Source organism: Drosophila mojavensis, unplaced genomic scaffold, assembly GCF_018153725.1.
Source record: "Drosophila mojavensis isolate 15081-1352.22 unplaced genomic scaffold, ASM1815372v1 contig_19, whole genome shotgun sequence".
NCBI lineage: Eukaryota > Metazoa > Arthropoda > Insecta > Diptera > Drosophilidae > Drosophila > Drosophila mojavensis.
The window spans coordinates 4881158-4903191 of NW_025318726.1; the positions used below are offsets into that span (position 1 = coordinate 4881158).

Sequence of the window (22034 nt, forward strand, 5' to 3'; positions counted from 1 at the left end):
AAACAACTATGAGTACACGACAAAAACTTGTGAAAATGTCAATCAACTCGCACATAAAGGAGAAACCCAACAGCAACAAACACACAAAAGTTTTCCAGACAGCACGAACAGACAGGCAGCCAAAAATGATGCATTGTGCGTGAAAGGTGCAATGCCGGAGTACGGAACATGAAGACATTTGAATGTTGGTATCTCTATCTGGGCAGTGTGACAGACTCGTAGGGGGCGCCTACGAATTGCATCCCACTGAGTCAGACTCCGAGGCAGAGTCAGATTCAGAGACAGAGTCTGAGAGAGAGAGAGAGAGAGAAAGAGAGAGAGAGAGAGAGATGGCAAGGGAACGAGGCGCATTAAAATTCCACAGCAGCCATAGATGGGTCTGTCATATGTGGATATGATGATGACGATTGATAGCTGCACAGCTGGCACATCCCATTGAAGCTTCGTTGACCAATTTTTGGCCACTACCTGCAGTGTCAATTCATTTGGGAGTTTCTAGCCGTGTGTAGGTGCGAAAACCAAAAACTAACAAAACGTGCCAAAAGTATCAAAAAATTAAATATATATACTATATACATGTGCGTGTGTGTGAGTGTGTCACTTCCAGTTAAATAAGACATGAAACATGGGCGTAACTCTAATATCAGCATTTGCCAAGGGACCGGGACCGGGGCAGGGACCAGGACCGGGGCTATAACCGGCAAAAAAAAAAAAAAACAACAACAGCAAAAAAATCGAAATGAAAACAGCAACTGCCAAAACCGGTAATATCCACGGCTTGCCGACAGTCCTCTGATAAGAGCTCAGCAGCTCAGCGAGAGCGAGAGCGAGATGGCACTGTGCAGGCAAGGCGAGCAGGGCGAGCTAGCGGCCAGCCGTGTGTGCGCGAGCGAGACAACAGCTGTGCTCACTCGCTGGGCGTGGCCTGCTCGCACGCCACTCGTCGTCGTGTGCGTTTGTTTGGCTGTGTCTGTTGGCTGCGCGGCCAGCAATCAGTCGCCACTGGGTTAGCGCGCTTGCAGCACGAAGCTCGAGAACCGTCGCGTAAATCAAAGTCAGAGGGAGAGACCGTCGGAACTGTAACTGCAAACAGTTATGTCGTGTTTCTTGTAACTGTTAATGTCAATATACCAAAGTGTATCGCAAAGCAAACGAGAGGCGCGAGTTTCAAATCAAACACATACTAAACGCAAACGCGCCTCTGTTTCAGCAAGCTTCTTGGCGCACTCAACAAAGTTATTTTTTGAAAAAAGTTAGTTTATGTTGAAAAAAGAAAAACAAACACGAAAGTGGAAAGCAAGCAATTTTAGGGACCTTATATGTAGTGCCTAATTCTTTATCTAAGACATACCCGTCTACATTTCGACTCACCGTCAAAGCAAGTCTCTAATATCCTCACTTACTTTAAAGAATTTCATTACAGAAGAACTTTCTTTATATATTAGTAAAGTAGACTGTAATTAAATTGTAATATTTTGAATTGGAGATTGGAAATATAGGAAATTGGATATACATATTTATATATGTATATGCAACATTCATCCGAACTAATTGTATGAATATTCATTAAGCTTTAGGCAATACCTTAAGGGCCCTAGCTTTGCACTAGACACGAATTCAGGCAACATTCCCCGTCTCGCCCCTCTTCTAGGCAATCAAAATTGTTGAGTGCAGTCTTGGCTACAATATGATGGACGTTAGCAGCATGTACGGCAACCATCCACATCATCATCCACATGCTACTGCCACGGCCTACGATGGCTACGGCAGCAACTACTTTCCCTCCCCGACCCACCATATTCAACAGCAGCAGCAACAGCAGCAACAACAACACCAACAACACCAACAGCAGCAACAGCAACTGCAGCAGCAGCAGCAACTGGCCTACAATGGCTATGACAGCAACTCGCCCAATTACTATCAGCAGCAGCTAACGCCGCCGCCAACCCAACACCAGCTGCAACATCCTCTCGCTCAGCAACAACAGCAACAGCAACAGCTTTACCCGCATTCGCACCTGTTTAGTCCCAGTGCAGCAGAGTACGGCATCACAACCACGGCGGCTGTGGCCACCTCCGGCAGCACTCCACTACATCCCACTAGCCACTCGCCCGCCGACTCCTACTACGACAGCGATTCCGTGAACCCGTATTACGCTACAGCCGCTGTAGCTACCGTACCGCCTCCTGCCAACAATTCGCCTGTGACAGCGGCCAATGCAACGCAGCAGCAGCAGCAGCAGCAGCAACAGCAACAGCAGCAGCAGCAGGCTCTGGATGCGCATGCACCCATTATTAGCTCGGAGAACGGCATGATGTACACTAACCTGGACTGCCTCTACTCGCCAAGTGTGGCGCAGGCGCAGCCACATGTCTACGCCGGCCAAATGGAGGAGAAGTATGCTGCAGTGCTGCATGCGGGCTATGCGGCTGCAGCGCCTGGCATGCTGATGGAGGATCCGTCGGACGCCATGTTGCAGCTGGCTGCCGGACAGCAGCAGTCGCCGCCTCAAATGTGGCACCATCATCAGCACATGGGAGGCGGCTACGCCCTGGATTCAGGCATTGCCATGGACTATCCGCACGCGCATCTGCATCACGGTCTCAGTCACGGACACTTAGCCAGCTTGACTAGCAGCGCACAGCAGCAGCAGCAGCAGCAACAGCAACAGCAACAACAGCAGCAACAACAACAACTTCAGCAACAAGCGGCCGGTAGTGCACCTACTCAGGCGGTGCCGCAGCATTCGATATCGCCCAACGGCGCTAGCAATTGCCTGTCCATGGCAAGAAATCAACGTGGCGGCGGCGTCACGTCACCTGGCAGCTCCACCTCATCATCCACAGCATCTGTGTCCGCTGCGAACTCCACGCACCAAGCGAACTCCCAATCCAAATCCCCAAATCACGCGACCAACATTCCAACATACAAATGGATGCAGCTCAAGCGGAATGTTCCCAAGCCCCAAGGTGAGTGCAATTGCATATCCATGTATTGTCTTGGTCAAGTTAGCGTATTACATGAGTATATATCAGCGTAGTATGCATCACTCGCATGCAATAAGCAATGGGTTTTATCTAAAGTCTTAAAAATAGATTAGGCGCATAAATAAGAGCTAATGAAAGTACGCATAAAGTTATTCTTATCATGAAATATTATATGTATACACCCATTCCTGGTGTAAAGTTTAGGATATTTTTGGGGATGAAACTGAAGTGTGGTTCAAGTGCTGATTCCAATTAACAATTCGCCCACAGGCAAACGAGCTAAAGCCACTATCGAAAATTAGCCAGAAAGTTAACCAGAATTCAGAAGACCGAAAATCAGTAATCGAATATACGTAACCCTTAACCTGTTATAGCAGTAGCTTAAAATCTTTCATCTAATAGTCTCCGTGGAGACTCATATATATGATCAAATGTTATTCGGGATGTTAAGGCTTACTTATAAAATGCAAATATGAATGTATATAGACTCATATATGTTGTGAGATGCTAAAGGAATGTACATATACATTTATAGGTGATAAAGGGAACTGCATGGGAGAGCGCTATAAATTCTAATAACATAAATTGACTTGTGTTTATGTGAAATGTTATTAAAAATGTTAACGTTCATTCCCTCACATAATTTTATTTAAGATCTCAATTTATGCATATGTAGAGATTGATTTTAAAAATGTGAGCCCCTCTGCTATATAAAGCGATTATATTTCTAATAACATACGTAAACGTATATATTTTGTGAAATGTTATTAAAACGGTTAACTTGAGCCTTTAATAACAATAATTGTAAATGTATAAAGAAAAACTTGTATATTTAGTGAATTATTATTAGATAGGTTAGCGCTCCCTCATAAAATTCCCTTTAACTTATAAAAATGTCTACAATGTATTATTGAATATATACAGCATCATTTAGCTTATGCGAATGTCGAATATCCATTCCATCGTTGTTAGAGGACTTGTAACAGAAGTCAACTTAAGCGCAGACATCAATAGATCATGTTTTAAACCTGTTGAACGGGTATTCCTAAGTAGCTGCGGCGTATGACATATCCAAAAAAAAAATATTACAAAAAATAAATAAAACTGAGAGAAAGGGTCAAAAAAAGCAAAATGAAACAAAAACAAAATAATAAAATATAAAATAAAAAAAAAAAGGAAAAAAATACGATGACTTTCAAAACTGATTGACAGTCGAGATATATACGCGCAAGAGCCAAGTGCGTCAGACGTCCCACCGAGGGCATGTCACCTAAAAATAAGAATGTCTCTTCAAATGCCAAAGATTTCGCTTGACGGTCTCTCACAATGATTTCTGCCTGCTTTGGAGCCCCTCGCTCTATCTCTCTCTCTCTCTCTCTCTCTCTCTGTCTGCCCTCTCCCCCCTCTCCAACATCCTTGCCACTAGCCTTTGGCATATTTCTTGCATATTTCAGATAATTTTTGTCAATGCTGTGCAGTCAGTCAGGTTGTCACTTGTCACTGCGCCGAGAAGTTTATCTCGGAATTAGCCAGCCTAAGAGAAATACTCAAAGATTAACTCAAATGCACGATTACGTGTTTGGGTCAAATATACTTACGAAAATGATTTATTTATTGTAAATACATTTTTCGAAATTCCATATTAGTTAATAATTCATCTATGATTTCTAACTGATGGCTTTACCTTTCTGAGTTATACAGATCTAAGTATTTGTGAATGGACACTACCAATAATAATATTTAAAATTACTTGGAGAATATTTTTTCAAAATATATATTTTATATATTGATTCGAGACATGTTTCTGTTACTTTGTGTAATGTAATATTTTGTAAAATTACATTCTTGATTTAAAGAGAAAATAAGACTATTTACTGTATATTTCCAATTTTGCATCTGTTCTAACCTTTACATACTCATTGTTAGCTACGTACATATCTCGTATAAGAGAGTGCGCTATTCTATGAAGAAGCCATTCTGAAAGTGCTTCACAGCTAAATTGAATTCATGCTCTCGAGCTTCGTTGAACCTGTTGGCCAAATTGATGTGACAGACACATTTGACTTCCAGACTTCGAAACTAGTTAAGCACTTTACCTGTTGCGACAACAGAACGACTTCAATCAGATATCAGAGCTAGTGAGTTTCTACCTACCTACGCCTGAAGCGTAATCCTCCTGCTACACCAATAATCATACAAATATTTGCTTATTAATGCTGAAAAGTGTCATTTACATGCATCGTTTTCAATTAAACGACGCCAGAGATCCCCACGCGCCGCACCCAAAAGCCCGGCTGACAATGACATGAGAGAGAGAGGGAAAGAGAGAGAGAGAGAGAGAGAGATGTGAACGACATAGGTCCGACTGTAAATCCATACGGGGCGCTTAAACGGCGAGTCAAACAAACAATTAAAGCGTGCAAAGAAAATAAAGGAAAAGAAAATGAAAAATCATAATGAAATATAAGAAATGCAGCACCGAATGAAGATCAAGAAAGAAGCTCGATGGCTCGGCGGCTCGGCGGCTCGGCTGGCAGTTGTCGCTGCGGCCCGAGAGTAGAGCTGGTGCTGGATGCCGATCTGGAAGTCAAGTTGGCTGTCAGAAAAAATGATTATTTAAATAAAGAGTTCGTTCATTTGAGCCCCGCTGCAACCGAACTGTCGCTGAGTCCCAACTGCAAAAGCTGAAGCTGGGGAGCAGGTCTCTCAACTGCAGTCGCAGTCGCAGTCGCAGTCGCAGTCTCAGTCACATTGTCGGCCTCTACCTCTGCCTTTGCCTCTACCGTGATCTCTGGCTGTGCGCGCACATGCCTGCTTCAGTCCATCTGTCATGTTATCCATTTTCAGTCAGAGAACAGCATAATCAGCGATCATGGTTATAAATGGTAGCATTCGACATATTGGCATTCACGCACAGCAGAAGCTTGTCAGTAAAACGTGTATCAAAAATACCTACACTCACACTCACACTCACACTCACACTCATACTCGCACTCACACTCACATTCGTATTCACATCCATTGCATTCAATTCAATGAGCTCTAATGTGTTAATCAGCATTTTTCAATAACCAGACCATATCACAAACACTGAAAAGGTAAGGCGTGAGAGGGGGAAATGGGGTGTGGAGGGAGGAGGAGAAACAGAAAGGCTAACCTATGCAACTATGCGAGTATGTGACTATGCGACTAACTGCCAGTTAGCTAGCCAAGGATTAATTACAATACACGGGATTCGCCATTGACGACTTGGCCAGGAGCATGTCACTCGACAGAGGGCTCAAATTAAAGATACGAATCGTAGCTGGATGAGTAATAGCAATAAAAAGTAGCGCATTGAGTGCAGTAGCACATTTGAATTCATAAATCGGAGTCTGGGAGTTTTAATAGCATCTATCAGAGTAGATTACGACTCAATAAGAAAACGGTCTGCTAACCCTACCTTATAGAGTGTATGTTAATATACGTATTTCGAGTATGTATACACAATCCCATATCGAAAATACCATTGATTCCTATATAAGAAGTATTCCAATTAGCATCAAGTCGAAAACTTTATTGTTGATTGATTACATCAGATTGACAAGAAACTGTCCATCACCTGATTGGGGTCCAATTTGGTGTTTAAAAAGATATTTTTACAGATATATCCCAAGATATTTATACAGATATATCACAAGATATTTTTACATATACATATGTATATCACAAGATATTTTGAAACACATCTTTGGCTTGGGGCTTGGGCATTTTCCCAGCCAATTAGTCGAGTGCAGTTATCTAAAACTCGAGCTGAATGCAATGCGTGTATTTGTTACCGTTTATTGCGCTTTTTTATGGCCGCACATAATTGGGAGCCGAATGGGCAACGTCTTGTGGCATAACAATTTAATTACTGTTCGCAGCTAAAGAGTTGTGAGTGCCTCGTGTTTTATTGTTTTTTAAACGATCCACCACTTTGTCGCGGCATTTCCCCCTCGGGCTCTTGAGGGGGCGGGGCAGTGGCCTAACACGCAAGCTGAAATGTGAAAATGTGAAAATATGGAAAAAAAAATATGAAATATGAATAGGAGCTGACCAAACTGAACGAAAAAGAAACCTAACACGAAAATTAACATAACTGTCGCTGCGACTAGTTAGCTAAAAAAAGGAAAACGAAATTGAATATTACTGCTGGTAGTAGCGGCCTAGCAGATACCCTGTATACCTTAGAAGACAATATAAACTAAATCGAAATAAATAAAAGCATCGAGACTTTGAAGCCCATCATTTATAGACTGATCGAAATTCCGACCTACCCAAACGCCCACAGTGGCTTCACTTTACGGAATCGTCAAAATCTTCTGATGGCTACAAGCATTTTAAGAAGCATAGTATACCCTCAAGTCGCATATTCAGGGATTGTGGGCATACCCCGTACATAACAAAAAACTGCTTTGGGCCAAAGTTCAGAGAGGTGTTAGCCGGGGCAGCAGCAGCAGCAGCATTGGAGGGGTCGATTGGAGGAGTGGCACGGCCCTTGCAGCTCGCTGTGGCGTATTCAACATTTATTTGATGTGATGTTTTGATATTTCTTGACACCAACACGCGAGGGCGACGCAGCAGCGAAATGAATTAATTACTTGCATTTCAAAACAAAACACACACACACATAAAAATGTGAAAGAAACAACAAACGAGACCTACAAAATGAAAAAAAGGTCGGACTATTTAAACGAAATGATATTTTGGATAGAAAAGTGACCACCAGGAATTTGAGATAAGATCAAACGCCCAGTCCAGACAGCGAACAGCGAACAGCGCACAGCGAACGGCGGACAGCGAGACCGACCGACCGACCGCCTGACCGCCCGACCGCCCGCCTGTCTGTCACCGGTCATCACGCTGGCTACTTGGACTTGGGCCTCGCTCTTGGCCCTCACCACTGGGGAGCCACCAGAACACAGAAATACAACAACAAACAAAATGAGAAAAAACAAAGCCAAATAACTCACAAAATATGTGCGGCATGTGTCGTGACAAATTTTGTTCGCTCGCGCGCATTGAGCTAACATTTCGAGAGCGTGTTATTAAATACCCTACGAAAAAGGGCTGAGGAAATGCAGCAGCAGCAGCAGCAGCAACTGCAACTTTACCTTTCGGGATTGACGTCGATTTGTAAACTGATAAATGCCAGGGTATTTACATTAATTACCACTTAAAAGCCCGCTACTATCACTGCCCAAATCCCGAATTCCACATTTTCAAAATGCTCTCTCTCTCTCTCTCTCTCTCTCTCTCTCTCTCTCTCTCTCTCTCTCTCTCTCATTTTCGGTGTGTCTCTGCTGGTTAGACTGCGACAGTTACACACACCTCAAATGTCAGTTCTCATAAGGTTTGTTGAGATCGGACGACATGAGAAGCGCATTAGTGGTCCGCCTGACAGGCGGGAGGGGGACAGCCCCCCCGGCCGCAGAGTGAGCGCCCTTGAGGCCAACCAGTGTACTCCATTTGCCAACTCCTGCTCCTGGCCCAGTTCTCTTTCCCAGTTCCTTTCCCTTTCTCCCTACGCACAGTCGTGGCCAGCATTAAAGGATACTCGAGGGTGCGCGCGTCTTATTATGTAATATTATCCAAAAAAAAAAAAAAAAAAGGAAGAAAGACAGTAAAATAAAACAGAAAGAGGAATAATAATAATAATATTGTCATCCCAATGGCCTGTCGCCTTGTTTGCCTTTTTGGACATTTTTCGTGCAAACAGTGGGCCGAAAGCGAGGATATCTTATCTTTTGTTTGCATTCGCATAAGGTTCGCAGTCTGGCCCGGCCTGGTCTGGTCTGGTCTGCTCTGCCCGTGGCGTCTGCCCGGCTGCCTTTAATACTTTTCAAGTATATCATTTACGAAATGATATAAGTATCCAGTTACGTGCCGGGCAAACACAGCGCACAGCCCACAGCCCACAATTGAACCGATAAAGAAAAGCGACTCGATATCTGCTTAGCAAAATTGCATAAAATCATGATATTGGAAAGCTAGGTATCTACCTATATGTAGTATATAATATCTGTCCCGATTGACCCCAGTGATAAGCAAGGCACGCAGCTAATTAATTTACACACACGTATCTCCCAATCAAAGCACTTAGATGTTGGCCCAAGCATTGGCTTGTGCATTCCCATTGTTATTGTAACTTCCCCGTCGATTGTCGAACCGCTAAACTTTTGACAGTTGATAATTATTACTGAAGAGAGACAGCAGTTGTCAAATTGATTAAATTTAGCTTGGTTATTTATAGAATGGCTGAACATATAAAGTCATTCATATTCAATTTTAGTGACAGAAGAAGGCGTGGCAGACTCCAGCATGCAAAGGCGGCAAGTCGAGTTTTCTCTCCGTCTATATATATCTATATCTATAAATAAAACAAAACTCTCTCTAGTTTTTAGCCTTAGAATATGGCAGTTTGAATAGAATAGATAATAGTTAAATTAAATTAATCAACAACAGACCAAAGGTTCATATTTTACTTAGTTACTATGCATAATATGAACAATAGAATATTTCTGAGCCAAGCCAAGATATATTCCTTCATATATAAAGTAGAAAAGGCCCAACTCAACACACCTTAGACAAGTTATACAAATAGTATTATTGAAATAGATATTATTATGTGGGGCGTTTATTTTCGTTTTCGGATTCGTCACGGTCCAAAAGGCGAGCCATAACATTCATAACATTTATTGATAGATACTGATAGTGAGTTTCTCCAAGTTTCATGCGGACAGCACAGCGAATATTTATCAAAATACTAAATGGAAATCATGTATAGTATAATATATGTAAGTGATATATCCGCAAAGCAGTTCAGATCGTCACAGACAGAAATGTTTGCGTATAATCTGAATTGTGAAATCCCTTTGAACTTGTGCCCATCCATCAATTAGTGGAGTCCCGGTGGCCACTGGGCTTTGTTATACCATATCTTGTCACTATATCCAAATGGCCTTTCGGTGTAAATAATAATTACAAGCGTACATAATACAATTCGCCGCTTAGAGCAACTCATTTGACGAAACAAAGCGACCAAACAGTAGTCAGCCAACAATTTAAGCTGCTCACATTACGATTATGCCCAGCCAGAGACAATGGGCAACTGGTTCGCCAAAGCTGCGCACTCGTAGGTAGTGCAGGCGGAACGGTACTCGACTCTCGAGGTATACGCGGTGCTCTTTGAATTCGACTGCCTGGCTGGGTCGCCAGCTCTGCGTCTCTCTGTGTCTCTGTCTCTCTGGCTCTCCGGAGCACGCGCATTTAGCCAATGATCTGCAAATCAAAGAACGCCGAAACCGAATGCCACAAGAGCCCCGGAGCTCTACAATTGTCTCTCGCTAGGCGCGCCAACATGTGAAGGTGATTTCATGACCAAGCGCCTAACCAGGCATTTGTTGGGTTTTCTTTTCTTGTGCGTGTGTGTGTGTGTGTTGTTTTTTCTTCTCTTTTCTTCTATTGGTCACGGGCCAATCAAATCGAGAGCGGTGCGTGCGACGGCAGCAAACGGTTTCAGCAGATAAAACGTTAAACGAAAGCTGTCAATTCGAAGTTTCGTTGTTTGAATTTTATTATTGCTTGCTTATTTTTGTTATTTGAATACCCTCAGCCCGCGGAGCAGGGCAGTGCGGGCCATCATGTTTTCCTAGGAGCATATGTAACGGGTACAGGTATATGATGGTACAGGTAGTACATCCCGAGGTATATCTATAATCGATTCTCATTATAATCAGAGAGCGTATATTGCTTACATGCCTAATGCTCAGAAGAAGCCGTAAGATGCTGCTCTATGGATTCTTCAATGCAGGGTTCACTGTACGTCAAGTAGTTTTTGAGAACTTGAGAGTAAACAACAGTTCCACAATCAGTTCCACTTCTAAGTTAAGGTAATTGATTAATAATTTAATTTTTGTTTAAAAATAAAAGAATGGTATCATATATAGATATATACTTTCTATATATACAGCGGGCAGTTCTCCATATAATAATATTATTCACAAGGCAATTCATTTCTGCTAACAGTTGCTCGTATCTCATGCCTACAGGGTATCTCATAGTCACTTTGTGCCCTCCAGTCTCATGATATTTGTGCTTTTTCTATATCAATTATGAAAAAGCGATATCGAACTTATGACAACCCCCGCTGTCGCCCGCCCTCGTCCGTCAAGAACAATGGACGCCGCTTGACGCTGCTGGGCTTTAAAGTGGACATTGTAGTGGCCTCTGGAATTATGTAGGTTTGTGCGCTTGAACTTCAACTGGGCGCTGCGACAGGCGCTACTTCGTTCACACTGGATGGAGCTAATTGATGGATATCTCTGTGGGTGCCACGGAATGTTGGCCTAGGTGCCCGCCAGCTGCATTAAGGCATTAGAAGAATGGCACTCTGTGGGCTTAGTTGGACGTGCAAAGATTTCTATTTTGGTTAAGATCGATCTCCTACACAAATTCCGTTCCGGAAAGAGCTGCGCAACCTGAACTTGACAGATATGTAGATAAGCAAAGTTCCTTTAACTGTATAATATGAAAAATGCAGTTATCAAATGCGATTTGGATCTTAACTGTTCTGATATATCAAAATAAGATAATTCAAGCATTACTTCAATGTGGTCAATGTTATCAGATCGACGTCAAGCCTTCCTGATATGAAATTCCGAACAAAATTTGTATTTGTTCGATAAACTCATTTTGTATGTGATGCTTGTACACGTTCATATTAAATACAAATGCAACTCATTTGCTTTCGAAGTTCGAATCAGTTTTGCAGACAGAACTCTCCTCTGAAAGTCGCAGCTAATCTGTATTGGCTTCGATTACGGCGCGACAGGCTTGAGAATTGATAATTACTTCAAGCGAACTCGCTACTAACCTGATAGTGCCACAATAATAACGAGCGAGAGTGTAAAATCGTATTAGATTAGAGCTAAGATTTATTTTTAAAATTATCACTAGGAAACACTCACTTCCAATTGCTAAAATAAGAACTGACTAAGTTAACAGACAGCAGACAGTGCTTGGAGTTTAGGACTTGAGTGTATGTGTGTGTGTGTGTGGCACAGCTGCTTGGTGCGTGTGTATGTATCTGTGTGTTGTGTTAATTCAATTCAATGGCAGAAAAAAAATTAAATCTTAATTCGAATAATACATTCTGACAACATGACGGATCACCAACGAAAATGTAGAGCCACACACTCGCACTCGCACTCGCACTCACACTCACACAGATGGCGAAGTAGATGCGCATAGTTTCCCTTTTGTTATTCCTATGTACTTGCCTGTATATAGGTCTATGTGTGTGAAATTCCCTTTCGACACAGCCAGAGGCTCTCCACAAATAAGGGTGTTCGATAAAAGCCAAGAAAAAATGGCTACCAAGTGCCAAATGTGGGTTGACAAGTAGTGCTGTGTGACTGTGTGTGTGCGTACGTGTGCGTGTATGCGTGCCAATGGCTGACAGTCAACACTTTCAGTGCTCTAAATTGAAATCCACTTGACACGCTCCACCCATCTCCTTATTCAATTTTATTGGCCTGCGCCAATTGAAAATGGGAATTTCGGGCATATCAAATATATTTAAAAGTGCTTATCGGATCGAGAGGGAATCCCAAAGAATTCTTCAATTCAAGAGCTAACAAAGTAAGGTTAGAATAGGCCAGAGTAGAGAGGTAAGGGTATTTCCAAGTCGGATAGGCTGGATTAGAGCACACTTACTTGTCTTCAGTCACTGGGCCTGCTGCCAACGTCTTTGATGAGTTAATTCAATTAATGCTGCATTCGTGTAATTTTTTTGGTATACGACAGAAATTGATGCGCATAGAATATAACTGTATATAAAAACCAAGTGTGTGTGCGTGTGTGTGTGTAAGCCGCTTTAATACGTCTATAAGTATTTGCAAATTAAAATGTCAACGGAACAAATTTGAAAACATTTTGGCGACTTAACATTTTGAAGACATTGACAATTCCAGACGGTCGTACGTCCTTTGATAATTTCGTTGCCGTTCTTAAAATTTTCGACAATGATGCTAATGTCACCATCAATCTTCGTGCAGAAACTCAGCCAGGCAGCAGCGCGCAGAGCGCGAACGAGAGCGAAAGAGAGGCAGAGGGCACGAGAGAGGGAGAGAGGGAGAGAGTGAGATAAGAAAAGTGAGAGCGAATACCTCGTCTAAAACTGTCGCCTTCAATGTTGGCCAATGTGTTAATGCTCCGCCATAGGCCACTTTCAGATACATATACATATATATTATATCTACTGTATGAATTTTGTGGGGCTCTCGAGCATTTTTCATTAGACAAATTAACAAATTTGGCTGACTTTGTGGCGGGTGGTGCTGGGGGTGCTGGTGGTGCTGGTGGTTGGGCCGCTGTTGCCGACAAGTGGCATTAGCTCTGCTTGGCAGCTTGACTTGTTTACATGAGATAATTTCAATATAATAAATCATTCTGCCTTGTGTATATACGCGCATTTTCTCAACAAATTATATCGAATCTAGCCAATGCAGCGCCTTTTCAAAAATATTATAGAAAATAGTCTTGTTGTCGGCCTTGGATTCGGACTGTCAGCCCAAAAGAGTTACGAGTTTACCTATTGCCCCACCCACACCCACACCCACACCCACATAGCCACACTCACACACACACACAGCTCAAAGTTCTCAACTGTTTGTATGCCAAGCAAATGAGTCACTAAAACTTGAAACTTGGAACTCAATTTTAGACTGTTGAACAAATAGTATGTGCTTAATATGTTAGATAGAGGACTAGGGCCGTGATTCACATTGCCTTTCAGCATGATTCACATTATGTTAAATTAAGACTAGGTTGAACGATACACCAGACGAGATCGACAGAGATAAAGAAAACTGTAATAACAATCAGTACACAATCTTATTTAGGTGTCAATATGAAAGGATAATATCGTACTTCTCTTTTTATAATGAGTGAGATGTATTTGAGTAATACTTGATTAACCATTTTGGTCATAGTCAAGGCAATAAAACGGAGACCCCTTCGCACCGTCTGCCTTTTCTGCGGATGTGGAAAGAGTGTATCGGATGGATCATGGGTAGCTGCCCTCAGAAACTCGAGCCCTTATGTTTTACAGTAACTACTGTATAAGCTGCAACGATAATCCATCATTCTGGACCCGATCGAATGCTTATTTGACGTCCTCAAACGCAGCTGAGCTCGAGTCCCAGTAGAATTCAGTCCTTCAGTTTGGCACAGGGCCCAAGCACACCGTCTCTCTGTCCGAACTTCGACTGAAGACCTTTTATCATCTATGCAGTTTCTAATATGCGCAGATAGCAGTAGTTGTAAAATATAGTTTTTAGTTGCATGTATTTCGAGGAGTAGCTGATAAAGTAGTCTAGTCGGTACGGATGTGACGAGAGGTATAGATTGATCTGAATTTGAATTATTTACTTACACTAAACACTCTTTTATCTACTGCCCCAAGTGTGTTTCATTCCATTTCTCACAATGGGACTTCCTTCTAGTCGAATGTCAACTCGCGTGAACTCAATCTTAAACACACTTTCTATCTATTGTGACCGACATAAGCGCACATTTCAATTTGTTGTGCAGACAGACAAACACACATGCCACTCCTTATCAATGGAAAGCAAATAATGCTCGCATTCCCAGCTACTGGAATTCGATTCTGTTAATCTATGTGGAAAGGAAAGGCAGTAGCCAAAATGTTGCTATTAATGCTTGCATTAGGCAAACATGCGCGTATCAATAGATCTATGTCAATATTTAAATTTTCTTTTAGTTCAAAACGAACAGAGAGCGAGAGAGAGAGAAAGAGTGAGAGAGAGTGGCACACTCAAAGGTGTTGATAAAACTAAATCTAACCTGCTTCCGGCGCAACAGACAACATTTTTATAATGAGGCGCCATTTGGGACATTCGCATGCATGTGTGTGTGTGTATGTGTACTTATGTATGTGTTTTGAAATTGAGCTAACAGTTTTACAGCCCAAAACGATGGTTAAGCCTTTTGGGCAACAGTTTTCACGTGGCCACAATACGAGCATCGTGACTAATAAGCCGCGGGACGTCCCCGGAGCCAAACAACTTTCAATTAATAAGAAAACTTTATCTCATACGTGTGCACAGGTATGTATCTGTGTGTGTGTGTGTGTGTGTGAGGTCCAATGCAATGCAAGTTGAAATTTTGTGCATTTCATGTTACCAAAAGGAACAGAAAGTGCAGCATGGCATGACACGAGAAAAGTCCAAGTTGACAGCTGACCAATAAAACTGACAGCATATATGGATTGGATTAGTTATAGTTAGTGTGCGTGGATGGGGTGTGGGTGTGTGAGAGAGAGTTTTAGTCAAGTCAGCAAGCGCATTGAAATGGCCCAAATGAGAACGCATACCCCAACTGGATATATTGCGCACTCACACAGTCACCCCGGCAGGCGAAAAGGGTTTAAGTAGTGTGGGGTGTAGATGGCCAATTAGTCCTGCGAGTCAAAAGGATTATTGTATACCCTTCCTACGGGCATTTATCTCTGGTCATTTAGCGCCTCAATAACAGGATTATACAGGCAGCTCCAGCAGAGATGGAGCTAGAGTGAAATAAAGAATGGGATAGATTGGGGAGTGCTAGGGAACCAGAGATATATATCTATATATGCATAGCTATTGTATATATTCCAATATGATTTTACGAGAGGAGATAAAAGAGAGGGAGAGGCAGAGGGATTGGATTAATAGTTTTAGGTTATGTTCTCATTATAAGAATAGATATCATCCAAGAGTAGCAATGCTGTACTCTCGCTTTAACTAAATATTTATTTTCCGAGTCATGATTATTGCGAAGGGTATTCCACTTGCCACGTACACAATGTAGACATCTAATCCTTTCTGCATTCGACTGACCTCTGGCGACGCACTCTGGTCAGCTGTCAGCTGTCAGCTGAGCCTCGAATGACCATCTGTTGGCCTTAACACTGAGTATCAGCAGTCGGCGGTCAGCGGTCAGCAGTCAGCAGTCAGCGTATCAGCGCATATTGCGAAATGCTTCCAGCCGAATGTCAAATTAGGCAAGCGACTTGAGGCCATAAATTATGTGAGTTTCGGCTGACTGATATTTAGAATCGTTTAACTGCCTATGTGATCAATCAAATCATCAGCGATCGTGCCCGAAAATCGCTCCGCTCTGCGCGTTTGTTTTATGTTTGTGATTAGGCACGTTGTCGCCTTTTCTTGTTCGTGTTGTGTGTTTAAGCAGGCAATTAAAACAATTTACTTTTAATTGCAATATAATTTTCTATTTGCACTCGAATTAAAACATATTATCAACTGAGTCGCTGCCCAGACACCAGAAGCCCTCATCGAGCGCTTGTGCACTGCCCGTCGCCTGCCCACTTAATCTCCAGCCCCCATGCCCCGGTCCCCGGTCCCCGGTCCCCGTCCCCTGCTATCTGTAATGCCCGTCCAGAGACGACGGCGCTGTCGACTCGCCTAGGGCGGGGATCTGTGTAAAGTGCCACTGGCGCCTACATATCACCCAACTGATAATATCGCACCAAAATGGCCGCCGGCGGATGAATCACTCAGCTGGGACTATGCAAAATTCACTGGAGCAAATGAAGCTACAGCTGGGCTGGGGTAGTTGGAATAGGAGAGATCACACATGTTAGGCACAAGAAATTCTATTTGCATTCACATTTATAAGCAGAAATTCAGCTAATATCACTAATATGTGTACAATAGCAATAAAATTCATATTTTTTTCTTTTATTTATAAATAAAATATGTTATTGACTTCTATCTTCGAAAGGGTACGACTTGAAAATTAATTAGAATATTAACAAAACAGCTGTGATATACTTGTATATTGATATCGAGCATATGAATGACCATAAATAAAAGTACATTTTTTAATAGATGATCTTTCTATAGGATAGTCTCTGAGATAGTTGAAACCAATACCTAAATCGCAAATCATAAGTAGTTGCCTCGAGGCCCTAATGATTCGATAGCCTAGACATTGGGACTATCAAGGTCTAGTTTAAATATTACCCCTGCGCCGGAACTTGATGAGCTCTACGTAATCAGTTGACCTAGTTCCTAGCTCCAACTCAAGAGCTAATCCCGAAGAGTCAAAGAAAAACACTTGAGGCTTTTACTCCCTTTCCTTCCTTTCACACGAGCATTTACCAGAGCTATGCAAAAGTCAACAAGTTGCACGGTTTAGCTAAAACCTGCAATTGTAATTAAAGCAAGTTGGCGAAGATATCAAATTACATTGACTTTCGAGGAGCGAGCCAACTGCCCAACGCTCTTCCGTCCCACCCGCATGCACACGTGCAGCCCAGTCGAGAGTTCTTGTTGCTGTTGTTGTTGGTGGTGGTGGTGGTGGAGGTGGTGGTGCAACTTCTGCTCTTGTTTACATTGACTGCCAGCAGTGTCATTTAAGCGCCACGGTGCCACTGCGACAGCCGCTCGCCCGCGCCAGCCACGCCACGCCAATAAACAGTCGGAGCGAATGGCCTTGTGCAACTGAGTTACCCATCGTCCCATCGCCGCATCGTCCCGATGTCCCATCGTCCGCTGCCCGTAGGTTTTCTGCTGGCGCACACTGTCAACACAGAAGGCGACACAGTCAGCAACGCATTGCGTGCATTCAAGTGGAAGCGATCCATCGATAATGCTCTCTAAAACTAATATTACAAATGTAGATACCGTTTGGCGCCGGACGCGGACGCCAGTTAAAGGCGACGGTGCCGCCAACTGTCCGCGACATGTTTGACATGTCGAACGACACCAGCCGAGCTCAGCCCAGCCCGGCACAAGCAGCAGCAGCAGTGAATGCAGCTCCAATACAGAATACCGAATACTGAATACCGAATACTATCCTAAATGCCCGGGCTCATTGGCGACTGGAATGCGAGACTGAGCGTTTCTGTTTGTTTGCTGGAAAATTCAAATGTAGCCCAAGCCACTCACAGCCTAATCCTTCTGCTTGTTTTCTTACACACGCTTACATACACAACTATACCTCTGTGTGTGTGTGTGTGTGTGTGTGAGTGTGTGTGTGCATTATGATAGGAGTCTTGAGTTCGATTTCAGTTTCCAGCTCCAGCAGCGGCTTATCGACTGCGCCCCCTCCCCGCAGTGCCAATTGAGCCACAGTGGCCGCCATCAGTATACGCCAAATTGACTTCTCTTTTGCAGTAGGTGTCATAAATTCATCATTCATTCGCGTGCTTAGAGCGGACGGCCTTTTCCATTATTTTTCCCACTTTATATTCTTATTTTTTTTTTTAATTTATGATAGCGCCCGTTTGATTTATTGTGTGTCGCTACCAATTGCCGAAATGCATAAAATACAACAAAAAGCCCAACTACTTGCGCTCATAATGCTCGAACATTGTTGTTCTTACTTATGAGCCTTTCCCGGACCCGTCCAGCTGCCGGCCACCTCTTAACTTGAAGCTAATCGAAGCGTCGTTCCAATATTACTGAACACTTACTTGTCGTTATTGCTACTTAATGCTCGTTAATTGATTTATTTGAATGAAACTTTCATTTAGATTTATGATTGTGTGAAAAGGTTTTTATCACCAGCCGCACCACCTCTATACGTATTCCATATTTATTCCACATTTTTTTCCATAACTCGACTGTGTCAGAGTAGTTCAATAAAATATTTTACTCTCTCTCTCTCTCTCTCTCTCTCTCTCTCCTCTCTAATAGTAATAATAATTATAATAATAATATATACATTTTCCGCTTTAGTATCATTAATGCGTATTCAATTTATTATATTCCGAGGATCTGCGTGTAAGAAGATCAAGCCTAAGGACAATAAATGCAAAAGATCTAGCCTTGTCCTTTATCCATACTATGTAAGGTTGGGTCCCAGCTATAAACACTCCTTCCGTTCCATAGAGGTCTGTGCAGATCCGAAAATACCTTTTTGACACGTCGTTGCTTAAGTAACCAGTCAGGCCCACTGAAAACAAATGCAAGAAAGCCAATTTCCGTGCCACCCACAATTGTATTCGATTTGTTTTTTGCGTCTAAGATAAAGTCAAACCCGCTGTCAGGATAATCCCAATATTTTCAAACAAACCTATTAGCCACATTAAATCCTTCTATGGAAAGGGCCGAGATTATTTTCATCATCGGCGGCTTTAGCCACGGGGCGCATGTCAAATTATGAATAAAATGCAGAATCACGCAAAGAGCAAAAGTCAAAGGCACGGCCCAAAAGTAAATACAACACACAAACACTCACACACACACACAGAGACACACACATGCAGATGAATGCCAACAATGCCCATGGCTTGGCCAGGGTCTCGGGGCCTCTCACACTGATTAGGTACGACAGCTAGAGATCAACGCCAGGGGATCACTCAGCCCTAACCCAAAGCGTAACCACAACAAAAACAAAAAAAAAACTCTAACTGAATGACGATTACTTTTCTTTCTTTTCTTCCCATGGCTCACTCTCTCTCTCTCTTCTTCTCTCTCTGGTTCTGTCTTACAGCACCGAAACTACCTGCCAACATGAGCAACTTGCACGATTACCAGCTGAATGGTCACCTGGACATGTGCCGCGGGGGCAGCTCTGCCGTCTTGCCCATCCAGAACCCGCTGCTGCCGAGCAGCGCGAGCACGGGCGTCGCCACCAATGGCCTGGCCATGGGCGCCGGCGGTGGTGCTGCTGCTGTCGGTGGCGGTGCCGTTGGTGCCCCCGCCGGCGTCGGCCTCAGCAACTGCAGTCTGTCATCCACGAACAACTCGGGCCGCACCAACTTCACCAACAAGCAGCTCACTGAGCTGGAGAAGGAGTTCCACTTCAATCGCTACTTGACCCGTGCCCGCCGAATCGAAATTGCCAACACGCTGCAGCTGAACGAGACGCAGGTGAGTCTAAGCCTCCGACTAACTGAAACTGCTCTGAATCCAAATTCAAGACAGTAGCTAAAGTAGCCAGTGCAAGGAGCTACTTCACCCATAGCACATGCCAAAGAGCGCTCATTTGACTTTCCAGTTGATGGAAGGTCAGCTAACGCAGTTATATTACAAAATAATAATAAAAATAATTCACTGAACATCTTGCATAAAATTCTAATTCTAACCGTATTTTTATTTCACAGGTGAAAATATGGTTTCAGAATCGTCGCATGAAGCAAAAGAAGCGCGTCAAAGAAGGTCTCATTCCGGCGGATATGATAACGCAACACAGCGCACCCGTCTTAGCTGAGAAGCAGCCCCTACAACAACAGCAACAGCAACAGCAACATCAACAGCAACAGCAGCCACAACAGCAACAACAACACCAGCAGCAGCAACAACAGCAACCCGATCTGAAGGCTTCCGAATTGACCAGCAGTGAATTGCCAACAACAGCAGCAACAGCAACAGCAGCAACAACAGCAATATCCAAATAGAACTAAACAATTAATAGCTATTGTTGTTGTTGTTGTTGAAGATGTTGTTGCAGCTGTTGTTGTTGATCTTGTTGTTAAAATACCCTGTACCCATTGAGCCACCCCTGCAGCTTCAAATATCCAAATATATACCAGACCAAGCTAACGTCGAACTAGCATGGAGCATACATAACACATATCTGCTCTCAGTCATCGCCACTATCTGTCCGTCCGTCTGGCAGCCCGCCTCGGCTTAGCAACGTGTGCAGCTTGGCGAAATCGATTAAAAATTTGATTCGTTCATGGCGTCAAAAGTTATATCACACCGTCAGCTGGACCCCAAGACTAGACTAGGCTTACTTCTGCTTCATAGACGACAAATCTATAGATCTAACGGACTCGTATCCCATTGATCTCCGCCACCAGGAATATACCTACACATTATTATATATTACACAAATATGTAATGTTTAGAAATAACAAGGTAAAGGGGCATCGATTTTCTTATGGTAATTACATACACATATACATATGTATATGAGAGGAAGTTTAATGAGTACAGGGTATCTGCTAGTCGTGCGCTGCCGACTAAACAGTTTCAATTCTTTCTTGTTATTATTTTTGCTGTTGTACAGAATTGCCAAATGTCAAGCGCATTTTGTTGTGATAAATGAATAGAAAAAATAAATCTAAAAAAATATAGCCCAAAAACAAATATATTTATAACATATAAATATATACACATATTATTTCATGATAGTAGCCAATTAACTGCATACTAAAATGCACAGACACGAAGAATAAATATAATTCATTTGTAATTTGTACAAATTAATTAAATCAAATACTAACGTAGCTACTATTTAGAATCGGCAGCTGAAAGTTCGACTAGAATAAACTAAACTCAGGGTTATATGAGCAATTTGCATTAACAAGCTGTAGAACGCCGAACAACTACGAGATGCAAAGCCTAACAAACACTATACAAATACGTTAACTAAATCAAAATCTATGCGAATGCTGCCATAAAACAGATTCTTAAGCCATTCAGCCGAACCGAGGGAGAGCAGCATGGTAATTAACTCGTACTCGTACTCGTACTCGTAATCGTAATCGTATTTAGTATTATTATTCTGTTACTGTAAGCAAGGCCTTCTCGAGACAAGAACAAGAGTTATTCGACAAATTGGTATTCAATCTTGATGTATGTACTATATATATGTATACAAATATGCGTATATATATATTGATATATTTATACATATACTCTAGTCTTAATTGTAATGTAAATATAATTGTACGCAACCAGATATAAATAAATAAACTTATTTGAAAATTGTTGATCTTTAAAAAACATCTTGGCATACAAAATATCACAGGACGATAGTTCTTCACTTAAAATTTCAAAATATAATAATAAGCAAACCTGACCGTAATTCAATTCTCATCAATATGTATTTTTGATGAATTAGGGAATTACCAAAGAAAAGAACTGTATCGCAGCGATTCCTTCAAAATCACATGTGTATAAAAATGTAGATTTCTTTAGGGATTTGCCTGGCTACCTTGAAATTTGACTAATTTGCTAGTATTAAAAAACAACGTGGAAAATTCAT

The 22034-nt window shown here is 42.4% G+C and overlaps 1 protein-coding gene across 1 annotated transcript; it reads left to right on the plus strand.

Annotated features, from left to right (window-relative positions):
• The first annotated feature begins 986 nt into the window (after window positions 1–986).
• LOC6572055 (homeotic protein labial) lies at window positions 987–21695 on the plus strand. Its single transcript, XM_001998172.4, has 4 exons — window positions 987–1252; window positions 1652–2969; window positions 19533–19912; window positions 20146–21695. Exons 2-4 carry the CDS (start codon window positions 1688–1690, stop codon window positions 20437–20439), a joined length of 1956 nt encoding a protein of 651 aa, XP_001998208.1. The 5' UTR covers window positions 987–1252; window positions 1652–1687; the 3' UTR covers window positions 20440–21695.
• Window positions 21696–22034: the final 339 nt, after the last annotated feature.

What these genes read in the sequence shown, in the direction of transcription:
- LOC6572055 (XM_001998172.4), top strand. Translation starts at nt 1,688, where the DNA reads ATGATGGACGTTAGCAGCATGTACGGCAACCATCCACATCATCATCCA. An exon ending in GAATGTTCCCAAGCCCCAAG is followed by an intron (nt 2,970 to 19,532) that starts GTGAGTGCAATT and finishes TCTGTCTTACAG; the next exon opens with CACCGAAACTACCTGCCAAC. An exon ending in TGCAGCTGAACGAGACGCAG is followed by an intron (nt 19,913 to 20,145) that starts GTGAGTCTAAGC and finishes TTTATTTCACAG; the next exon opens with GTGAAAATATGGTTTCAGAA.